The sequence below is a fragment of the Lagenorhynchus albirostris genome, chromosome 11, assembly GCF_949774975.1.
Source record: "Lagenorhynchus albirostris chromosome 11, mLagAlb1.1, whole genome shotgun sequence".
In the NCBI taxonomy this organism is placed as follows: Eukaryota; Metazoa; Chordata; class Mammalia; order Artiodactyla; family Delphinidae; genus Lagenorhynchus; species Lagenorhynchus albirostris.
Window position 1 is genome coordinate 12,655,242 of NC_083105.1, and position 12,074 is coordinate 12,667,315.

Here is a 12,074-nt window from a genome sequence, read left to right on the forward strand (position 1 = left end):
CATGTTCCAGCATTAGGCATTAAACTTTCTCAAATAGAAATTACTGTCATCCCCTGTCCACCCAAGTGGTGTAACTCCACAAGGGGTTAGGGGAGGGGGATCATCACAGGGAATTATATCCATTCACTTAAAAATAGTACATCCACTCACTGGCACTAAAGTAGTGAGCTTATTAGAAGAGTATATGGATCCCATTAATCTTCATAGGCCGATAATGCCAAGAAATACCACATTTTGAGACCTCAGCTTAAATGTTTTTCATGATAAATGGAGTTTGGCAAAGAACGTTTGAGAAATAATGGGCAAAAAATCTTAAATATTCAACATCATCAGTGTGTCCACCAATCTGTTGTCAACAACAAAATGCTCTTCTGTATGACGCAAAGGCAGGTCCTGAGACTTATAACCAGGCCTTCCCTTTGGTAACATCAAAACTAACATAAAACAGAGCTGAACAACGAACAGTCAGAATAGGAGTTAAGTACCTCTGAAGACAGTATGAGAAAGAAAACAATGATGTCACTGGACTGTGAAAAAGTACTCATGGTCTCATAACTGACTGCTTTGAAAAACAGCCAGTGGATGAAATAATTGTAAAAGGGAACAGAAAATTAGGAGCTGATCCTCAGAGGCACAGGGCAGCACAGAAGACATGTGCTGGCTGTCAGCATTATGTATTAGAATTAGGCCCGCTACTATTCAATTTTTACAAAGACGTGGAAGAGCACTTTAAAACTTACAAGATTAAATAACCGATAGTAAAAAACGAACAGGGCCTGAAGGCAAGTCTAATTCAATAAAGAACTGGGACAGCCAAGAGCTTAAAAAACTAAGTTTAGACACAATGGACTATCTCACTCACAGCCTGGGCAGACTGATAGACCCTCAACTTCTGGGTTCTTTAAAATCAGGATATTATTGCAGCCCAGAGGTTAGTTTTGGTTGCTGACTCATAGAAGAAAGATGAAACCAGATAAAGAAGTCTCAAGCAACAGTGTGGAAGAAAGGCAGAGTTAGGGCAACATTTATATAAGATCAGACGACTCCTGTGATATTCTTTCCAGGTCTTGAATATTATCCACGATAAATTCAGAGTCCAGGGTTAGGCAGCAGATTGTCAGGATTAATGAAAACGAAAAATATTAGGTTTGATATTCACATTAGAAAACAGAAGCCATAATTACATTAAATGTTGGCAAGTGTAAAACAGGTGTTAAAGCTCATTCTCCCAAATTCCACAAATTTTGGAGTTTACAGAATCCAATGTTGTCAACTTCAAGAGGCAGGGATAATTTTACAATTATGTTCCTCTCAGTGGGCTAAAAAATGACAACAGAAGTAAAAGTTCATTACTTAAAGCTGTTGATGGAAGTAAGAAATATGCCATCATAAAAAATGTGTACTTTTGAAAGGTGCAACTTATCAAATGGCTCTTGTGGGACTTTTCTTCAGGAGATGAAAAAGGAGGCAGAGCTGCTCTTCCACTTGTAGGTAAGTACATGCGTGATGTTCAGGCTTTGCTTTTAGAATTATCAAAGGAATCAGGGAAAAACTGAAAATCACCAGACACAGTACTTTGTTATTTTGAAGGTCCAAATTACAAATACTGAAAAAAAAAAAGTTTCAGAAGGTGATTTTTTGAGGTGATCTGAGCCCCAGCAATCACTAACAAGCCTCTTCATCCCAAAATGTAAGTGTGTATCGAAAAAGACAAAGTAAACCTCGGAAACGGGGCAGTAAGCAAAATCCTGAGACCCAGGTCCAGTCCAGGAGGACAGCCTTGCTCAAGATTCCGTGTTCTCTTCTTCCAGCACTTCTTTCAGGAACTCAAATTGCCAGGGCAGGAAAAGGAAGATGCACATCCAGCTGTTGCCAGTTTCTGAATTGTTGTCGTTGTTGTTACTTCTAGGATAGGAGCAGGGGATGTCTTCTCATTTTCGTCGAGATCGCCTCCAATCTCAGAACCCAGCGACTCCGAATTCTTGCCACTCCCTTCTCCACGAACCTACCTATGCAGCACTCACAGCCCCTGCCAGCTCTGGGAACTGCAGAGATCCCGACAGCCTGGGATGGGGACTGAATCCTCACTGTAGTGCAATTGAGCGGAACCACGACGACCTCACAGAGCGGCTGACAACACACATTCCCAAAAATCCAGCGGTACAAATTTTGACAAGCCTTGTCCAATCAACGGGCTCTAGTTTGGATTCAGTTTTTTTATTTATTCTGCTATGGGGGAATATAGTCAGCCATCAGGAGGCAGGGAGATAAATGGTTCTCTTCTGCCCGACAGAAAATAAAGTGTAATCTACAAGTACCAGCTTTGGGGGGAAATGGGCCTGGATGGAGAAAAACCCACTCGGAAGGTATGTTCAAACTGGGTCACACGCAAAGAGTACACACCACACCGGGTTATTGCTACAAAGAGCCCCAAGGACCACCGTCTTTGTGGTCCCCACGGCAAACCAACAGGATTCTCCCGGCAGTTCTGCAGCAACAGCTAGTTCAATAAAGCTGTGCGAAGGTGCGAAGAGGAAAAGAGGAAAGCTCCTTGCATCCTCTCCTGCCAGCCGCGGCCCCGGCCCTCCCATCACCCGGCCCCCTCGCCCCTTGACAGCCCAAGGACCCTGCGTCCCGGGTCCTGAGCCAGGCGGCCCCACTCGGGTTCCCGCGTCCCGGCGGCTCCCGGCGCCCCCGAGGGCGGAGACTGCCGGGCAGGGGGAGGGGCGGCCTCGGCCCGCGGGCCCCCGGGGCGGCCGCACGCCCCCTCCCGGCCCGCACTTTCCCGCCTTCCCCATTTGAACAGCTCCCGCCCGCCTTCCTCCTTCGACCCGCTCCAGCCCCTTCCCGGGGGCGGACTGCGGCCGCTACTCCAGTCCCCGGCTCGGCCCCTGGGCTAGGCCGCGACGGGCCCCGGGCGCCCTCAGGGCGGTGTCGCGGCCCGAGGCGGCGGGTGGTGGCGGGGCGGGGCCACTGCCGCCTGGGGGTGGGGGCCCAGCTCGGCCTCGTGGGGGCTCCGCTCGCCGCTACCTTCACTAGGCTCGCTCGGATCCCGCCTCAGCGCCGCCGACCGCCGCCATCTTGGAGAAGGAGAGAAAAGCGCGAGCGGCCAGGGAGCCTCAGTCGAGCCCAGAGCGCAGACTCCGCTTGGGAAGGGGAATCCCGTTGGTGCAAGAGTGCCGAGCGCATCGAATGAGACGCTGAGCTTGCTGAGCTCCGGAGCTGTCCTGTGGTGAGAATTTGCTCTGTACCGGGCTTGGGCTAGAAGTTTTACGAACACGATAGCATTTGATTCTCACTGCATCCCTGTGAGGTAGGTTTTGTCACATTTTACAGGTGAGAAACAGGCCCAGAGGGAGGGGTTAAATGATTTGCCCAAGCATACACAGGTAGTTGGAATGGGAGATAGATACTACTCCCAAGTCTTCTGAGTCTCAGTGAAGTGCTCTTTCCAAAAAACTTTGCTATTTCCTTAAAGATATTTTTATACAGTAATTCCTGTCTTTGCAAAACCTAGACCATGCAGATTAATAGCAGTGGTGCCTGTCTGGAATTTAGCGTCTACATTTGGGTGTTTGGCATATTTAGGGTGGCAGAATATATCTTTATAACAAGGCACTGTAAAATAACTTGCATGGCACATCATCTGCATTTCTCCCCATAAATTATTTGCATTTAAAAGTTAGAAACAGTCTTCAGAGAAATGAAGAGATGCTACACACAGGAGAGAAATTTTTTTTTCTGTTTTGCTCTGGAAAATTTAGGCCAATGGGTAGAAGTTACAGTGTGCAGATCTTGGTTCAATATGAAGACGAATTAATTTTTCCAGAGCAGTTCAATTACGTTGGGCTACTTTTTAAGGTAGTGAGCTCCCTGTCACCAGAGGAGTCCAAGCAGAAGCTAGTGTCCTAGTTTCTGTAGAGCAGAGAGGTTACAGATATAGAATGGCTTCTAGAGTTGTGAAACCCATGAGACTCTATGCAAAATTATGTGTTTGTGCACATGTGTACTTTTCTGGGGTTTTGACCCCATCAAAGATTAAGAACGTCTTAACTAGTGGGCTTTCCATTCCAGAACTGACTCTTGGTTCAGTGATGTTTTCACTATGCTCTCTTGAGACAGAGCTGTTGAATAAATTCCCAAAAGGTAAACACAAATAATAAAAAACTAGCATCATGACCTTCTCCTCAGCCCCTATCCTGCTCACCAAAAAGACTGGCAATGAGTTTCACCAAAAGGTATGGGATGGCCCTTCTGGGACACCTTGCCTGACATTAGGCTTCTCAGCTAGGTATTTAAGAACCTCAAGAATGTATTTCCCTCTTGTTCTTTAGTACTGGTCAGGATGTTCTTAGTTGTATGTGACAGAAACCCAATTCAAAATAGTTTACCAGAAAAGGAGAATTTATTGGCTGGCATTATTGAAATGCCCAGTACCTTCAGGTGTGGTTGGATCCAGGGAGGGACTCAAGTTTGTCTCTTGACATCTGTCTTTGGTGCTTTCTTCTGAGTTGGCTTTATTCTTAGGCTCCAGGTGGTGACTGCGACAGCTCCAGGCTTTACCGTCTTAATTGCTAGCAATGTCCTTGGAGAGGAAGTTTCTTTTTCCCATTTGTTTTGGTAGATATCATGGGATTGACTCTTCTTTCCTGAATTGGATCATGCGTCCAAACAGAAAGCAACTGGTATGAGCAAAGGTGTGGGGTATGCTGATTGGCTAAATTAGGTCACATCCTCACCCCAAAAGTAGGTCAGGCAGAACCTAAAGGAAAGTCAGAGGTTATTGTCAGAAGGGTAAATGGGTGCTAGGTAGGCAAAAACCATAGCTGTTCGCCTAACTGTACTACTAGCTTGGACCTGAATGCCTCATGAGTCCCATTTGTCCCATTCCTTCTTTTATCTCACCTGAGGATGGGCATATCAAGTTATTGCTCATCGTCACCTCCTGTAGACTGGAAGTTGGATCGCTCCTCTGTCTGTTCTCTCTGTTAACTTGGTCTTAGTCTTACATCACTGCATGTGCATTCATTCATTCATTCAACAAATATTTATTGAAAACACAGCATGCGTCAGGCACTGTCCTAGATGTTGGGCATAGAACAGGGAACAAAGCTGAGAGTCTTTGACCCCTTAGAGCTTACATTCTAGTTGGCTTGGAGGGCAGAACATAAAAAAATAGGTCCCATGTTAGATGATGCTTAAAGGTAGAGAAAAGTACCTGGAAGGGATGCCAGGATGGGGTGGAGGTGGTAAGGATTGTTATTTAAAACAGTGATCAGGAGAAGCTTCTCTGATGAGTTGTACACTGGAGGCCATCTCATCCAGAAGTAGGTCAGTGTGGGAGCCCGGAGGTCATAGATCCTGGAATGGATGCTGATGGAAAAAGATTCTCTATTGAATATCCTATCATGGTTCTTTTGTTTCTGAAACTTGGAGAGAGAGAAAGGAGGACCTGCTTGGTAGCCTGAGTTGGTCATGGTAGGCTTTGTGAGTGATAATGCCTTGTCCCATGATGAGTGGAGGATGGCATTTAAGATATGTGAAGACTGGGCACTCCCCGGGGCTGGTGCTGTTCTCTGGTCCACCTGACCCAAGTAAAACTGTCCAGTGCATGGCAGTAGCAGGTGGTGGCCCAACAAGTTGTGCTTCATTTGGACATTTTCTTCTTCAGACCATTTTTCTGTGCTTTGCCCTTTTCAGCTGGGTTTTAATCGGCTTCTTTGTGCTAGGCCTGACAGTCGATGCAGTGATGGGTTGTACATTAGTCAGGGCCCTTTGGGGAGTGACTTCTGGGAGTGATGGGACCTAATTAAAACTACCTAACGAGGCAACGGTTTTTTGGATAGGACACCAAAAGCACAAACAACAAAAGGGAGAATTGGTAAGTGGGACTACATCAAGTGAAAAAGTCTCTGCACAGAAAAAGAAATAATCAACAAAATGAAAAGGCAATCAATGGAATGGGTGAAAATATTTGCAAATCATGTATCTGATAAGGGGTTAATATCCAAAATATATAAAGAGCCCATGCAACTCAACAGCAAAAACCCAAACAATCCAATTGAAAACTAGGCAGAGGAACTGCATAGACATTTTCCTAAAGAAGACATACAGATGGCCAAAGGGTACCCGAAAAGGTGCTCAACATCAGTACTTATTATGGAAATGGAAATCAAAACCACAATGAGAAACCGTATTCTGTTAGAATGGCATCATCAAAATGACAAGAAATAACAAGTGTTGGTGAGGATGTAGAGAAAAGGGAACCCTTGTGCATTGTTGGTGGAAATGTAAATTAGTACAGTCATGGTGGAAAACAGTATGAAGTTTCTTAAAAAAATTAAAAATAGAACTACCATGTATGATCCAGGAATCTCTCTTCTGGGTATTTATCCAAAAAAGTGAAAAAGGATATCGAAGAGATAGTTGTACTGCCATGCTCATTGCAACATTATTCATAATAGCCAAGACATAGAGACAACCTAAGTGTCCATCAATGGGTGAGTGGATAAAGAAGTTGTGGTACATGTATACAATGGAATATTATTCAGCCATGAGAAGGAAGGAAATTCTGTCATTTGTGACAGCATGGATGGACCTTAAGGATATTATACTAAATTAAATGTCAGACAGAGAAAGACAAATACTGTATATCACTTATATGTGGAATCTGAAAAAGCCAAACTTACAGAAAAAGAGAGTAAAGTGGTGTTTACCAGAGGCTGTGGGGTATGGGAAAAGGGAAGGTTTTGATCAAAGGGTATAAACTTTCAGTTGTAAGATGAATAAATTCTGGAGACCTAGTGTACAGAATGGTGACTATAGTTAATAATAATGTACTGTGTACTTGAAATTTGCTAACAGAGTAGATTTCAAGTATACTCACTGCACATACATACAAATGATAACTATGGGAGGTGATGGATATATTAATTAGTTTGATCATTTCACAGTGTATACATATACCAAAACATGTTGTACACCTTAAATTATAAAATTTTTTATTTGTCAAAAACAGAAGAGTCACGAACCTACAACTGTAATATAGAGTTGTTCGTAGTATTTCCTTATTATTGTTTTGGTGTCTGCAGGGTCTGTAGTGATATCTCCTGTTTCAGTCCTGATAATGGTAATCTCTGTTCTCTTTCTCTCCCTCTCTACCCGCTTGTGCTCTCTCTCTGTAAATTTATTGATTTTTGTCTCATTGATTTTTTCTGTTGTTTTCCTGTTTTCAATTTTGTTGGTTTCTGCCCTTAACTTTATTATTTCCTTCTTTCTGTTGCTTTGGGCTTAATTTTTTCTTCCTTTCTAGGATCATTAGGTGGAAGCTTCAATTATCAGTTTGAGATATTCCTCTTTTTTTTTTTTTAGTTTTTAAAAAATTTATTTAAAAATGAAGTAACGTTGATTTATAACATTATATAAGTTTGATGTGTACAGCATTCATATTTCTACTTCTGTATACCCTACAACATGCTCACCACCAAAAATTTATTTTCCATTCATCACAATACAGTTGATCCACTTTATTCATTTCACCCTCCCCCCACCCCTTCCTCTTTGGTAACCACTACTCTGTTCCCTGTATCTATGTGTTCGTTTTTGTTTGGCTTGGTTTACTCATTTATTTTGTTTTTGTTTGTTTATTAGTTTTTAATATTCCTTGTATAAGTGAAATCATGGTATTTGTCTTTCTCTGTCTGGCTTTTTTCACTTAGTGTAATACCCTCAAGGTTCATGCGTGTGTTGTCCCAAATGACAAGATTTCATATTTTTTATGGCTGTGTATTATTCTATTGTGTATATATATGCCACATCTTCTTTATCCATTCATCTGTTGATGGGCACTTTGGTTGTTTCCATTATCTTGGCTATTGCAAATAATGCCATGATGAACATGGTGGTGTAGATATCTTTTTGGATTAGTGTTTTTGTATTCTTTGCATAAATACCCAGAAGTGGGATTGCTGGATCATATGGTAGTGCTATTCCTAATTTTTTAAGGAACCTCCATACTGTTCTCCATAGTGGCTATACCAATTTATATCCGCCAACAGTGTAAGAGGGTTCCCTTTTCTCCACGTCCTTGCCAACACTTGTTATTTCTTGCCTTTTTGATAACAGCCATCCAAACAGGTGTGAGGTGATATCTCACTGTGGTTTTGACTTTCGTTTCTCTGATGATTAGTGATGTTGAACATCTTTTAATGTACATGTTGGCAGTCTGTATGTCTTCTTTGGAAAGATGCCTATTCAGCTTCTCTGCCCACTTTTAATCTGGGTTGTATTTTTTTTTTTTTTGCTGTTGAGTTGTATGAGTTCTTTATATATTTGAGATATTAGCCTCTTATTGGATATATCATTTGCAAATATCTTCTCCCATTTGGTTGGTTGTCTTTTCATTTTATTGATGGTTTCCTTTGCTGTACAGAAGCTTTTTAGTTTGATGTAATCTCAGTTGTTTAATTTTGCTTTTGTTTTCCTTGCCTGAGGAGACATATCTAGAAGATACTGCTGAGACCAATGTCAAAGAGCATACTGCCTATGTTTTCTTCTCAGAGATTTATGGTTTCAGGTCTTATATTCAAGTCTTTAACCCATTTTGAAATAATTTGTATATGGTGTGAGATAGTGGTCTATTTTCATTTTTTTGCACGTGGCCGTCCAGTTTTCCCAGCACCATTTATTTATTTGTTTATGTAAATTTATTTATTTATTTATTTTTGCCTGCATTGGGTCTTTGTTGCTGCTTGCGGGCTTTCTCTAGTTGTGGTGAGCGGGGGCTACTCTTTGTTGTGGTGCATGGGCTTCTCATTGCGGTGGCTTCTCTTGTTGCAGAGTATGGGCTCTAGACATGTGGGCTTCAGTAGTTGTGGCACACAGGCTCATTAGTTGTGGCACATGGGCTTAGTTGCTCCATGGCATGTGGGATCTTCCTGGACCAGGGATCGAACCTGTGTCCCCTGCATTGGCAGGTGGATTCTTAACCACTGCACCACCAGGGAAATCCCCCAGCACCATTTATTGAAGAGACTATCCTTTCTCCATTGTATGTTCTTTGCTCCTTTGCTGTAAATTAATTGTCCATATATGTGTGGGTTTATTTCTGGGCTCTCAGTTCTTTTCCATTGATCTATACATCTATTTGTCTTGCAATACCATGCAGTTTTAATTACTATGTGTTTGTAATATAGTCTGCGATCGGGGAGTGTGATACCTCCAGTTTTGTTCTTTTTTTCCTCAAGAATAATTTGGCTATTTGGTGTCTTTTGTGGTTCCATATGAACTATATATCTTTTGTTCTTTTTCTGTGAAAAATGTCCTTGGGATTTTGATAGGGATTGCATTGAATCTGTAGATTGCTTTAGATAATAAGGACATTTTGACAACATTAATTCTTCCATTCCATGAGCACAGAATATCTTTCCATTTATTTGTGTCTTCAGTTTCTTTTAACAATGTCTTATACAGTAAGTCTCCTACATACAAACCTTCAAGTTTCGAACTTTCAAAGATATGAATGTGTGTCACATGTCCAATCATGTAAGTTAGTTCACACGTCTGTCATACATTGTCATGTGCATGCATCCTCTACAAGTGGTTGCACTTTTGTGTACTTTACAGTACTGTGTAGAGTACAGTAGTACAGTATCTTTATTTCAAGCACAGCATGTCTGGAAGCAAGCGTAAAAGCAGCAGCGATGTAGCTGGTACTGCTGTACTTTTCAAGGTTTGTTTTTTTATGTATTATTTGTGTGAAAAGTATTATAAACCCATTACAGTGCAGTACTATATAGCCAATTGTGTTAGTTGGGTACCTAGGCTAACTTTGAACAAATTGGACTTAAAAACGTACTCTCAGAACGGAACTCGTTTGTATGTAGGGGACTTACTGTAGTTTCCAATGTACAAGTCTTTCATCTCCTTGGTTAAATTTATTCCTAGGTGTTTTATTCTTCTTTATTGCAATTGTAAATGAGATTATTTTCTTAATTTCTATTTCTGCTAGCTCATTGTTAGTGTATAGAAATGCAACAGATTTTTGTATATTGATTTTGTATCCTGCAACTTCACTGTATTCGTTTATTTCTAATAGTATTTTGATGGAATCTGTATGGTTTTCTATATATAAAAATCATGTCGTCTGCAAATAATGACAGTTTTACTTCTTCCTTTCCAATTTGGATGCATTTTATTTCTTTTTCTTGCCTAATTGCTCTTGCTAGGACTTCTAATACTATGTTGAAGAAGAGTGGTGAGAGTGGGCATCCTTGTCTTGTTACTGATTTTGGAGGGATAGCTTTCAATTTTCACTATTGAGTATGATGTTAGCTGTGGGTTTGTCTTATATGGCTTTTATTATGTTGAGGCATGTCCCTTCTGTTCCTTTAGGTGTAAGGTTAGATTCTTTATTTGAGATTTTTGTTTCTTGAGGTAGTCCTGTATTACTATAAACTTCCTTCTTAGTACCATTTTTGCTGTATCCCATAGATTTTGGTATGTTGTATTTTCATTTTCCTTTGTCTTCAGGTACTTTTTGATTTCTTCGTTGACCCAATAGTTGTTCAGTAGCATGTTGTTCAGTCTCCACATATTTGTGATTTTTGCAGTTTTCTTCTAGTTTCATTCGATTGTGATCAGAGAATATGCTTGATACAATTTCAGCCTTCTTAAATTTCAGTCTTTAATTTCAATCTTCTTAGCTTTACTGAGACTTGTTTTGTGTCCCAGTATATGGTCTATTCTTGAGAAAGTTCCATTTGCACTTGACAGAATATGTATGTTGCATTTGGTTGGAATATTCTGTACAAATCTATCAAATCCATCTGGTCTAATGTTTCATTTAAGGCTGCTATTTCCTTGTCGATTTTCTGTCTGGATGATCTATCTACTGATGTAAACAGGGTGTTAAAGTCTCCTACTATTATTGTGTTGCTGTCAATTTCCCCTTCAGGTCTGTTAATAATTGTTTTATATATTTTGGTGCTCCTATGTTTGGTGTATAGGTATTAATCACTATTATGTCTTCTTGATGAATTGTCCCCTTTGTTATTATATACTGTCCATTTTTATCTCTTGTTACCTTTTTGGCTTGAAGTCTATTGTGTCTGATATGAGGATGGCCACACCTGCTTTCTTTTGGCTTGAAGTATTGGCTTGAAGTATTATCTTCCATCCCGTCACTTTTAGCCTATGTGCGTCTTTAGATCTGAGGTATGTTTCCTGGAGGCAGCTTATAGTTGGGTCTTGTTTTTTTTTTTTTGCGGTACACGGGCCTCTCACTGTTGTGGCCTCTTCCGTTGCGGAGCACAGTCTCCAGATGTGCAGGCTCAGCAGCCATGGCTCACGGGCCCAGCCGCTCCGTGGTATGGGGGATCTTCCCAGACCGGGGTATGAACCCGTGTCCCCTGCATCGGCAGGTGGACTTCCAACCACTGCGCCACCAGGGAAGCCCTGGGTCTTGTTTTTTAATCCCTCCAGTCACTCTGTGTCTGTTTAAAATTTTATTTATTTATTTTGGCTGCGTTGGGGTGTTCACTGCTGTGCACGGGCTTTCTCTAGTTGTGGCAAGCAGGGGCTTCTCATTGTGATGGCTTCTCTTGTTGTGGAGCACGGGCTATAGGCTCGTGGGCTTCAGTAGTTGCAACACACGGGCTCAGTAGTTGCAGCATGCAGGACCTAGCGCACGTGGGCTTCAGTAGTTGTGGTGCATGAGCTCAGTAGTTGTTGCACGAGGGCTTACTAGTTGTGGCTTGCGGGCTCTAGAGCGCAGGCTTAGTAGTTGTGGTGCGTGGGCTTAGTTGCTCCGTGGCATGTGGGATCTTCCTGGACCAGGAGTTGAACCCATGTCCCCAGCATTGACAAATGGATTCTTAACCACTGGGCCACCAGGGAAGTCCCACTCTGTGTCTTTTGATTGATGAATTCAATCTATTTACATTTAAGGCGATTATGGATATATTAGGATTTGGTACTGCATTTTAAAAAATTAATTAATTTAATTTTTATTTTTAGCTGCGTTGGGTCTTTGTTGTGGTGTGCAGGCTTCTCATTGTGGTGGCTTCTTTTGTTGT

At 41.7% G+C, this 12,074-nt stretch overlaps 2 protein-coding genes across 5 annotated transcripts in view; both read right to left on the reverse strand.

Moving 5' to 3' along the window:
* HMGXB4 (HMG-box containing 4) overlaps positions 1-3,091 on the reverse strand; it is a 31,665-nt gene extending 28,574 nt beyond the window's left edge. For 2 of the 4 annotated variants that reach the window (XR_009543357.1, XM_060165258.1), the window contains exon 1: positions 3,031-3,091. The gene's annotated coding sequence lies outside the window, so the exon portion shown is untranslated. The remainder of the gene's footprint in view (positions 1-3,030) is intronic. The other 2 variants (XM_060165259.1, XM_060165260.1) reach the window with 2 other exon arrangements.
* The window catches only part of ISX (intestine specific homeobox), a 148,877-nt gene continuing 139,726 nt past the window's right edge, over positions 2,924-12,074 (reverse strand). Inside the window, 1 exon segment of the mRNA XM_060165610.1 lies at positions 2,924-3,080. Within this exon segment, the coding sequence (XP_060021593.1) occupies positions 2,924-3,080 (157 nt within the window).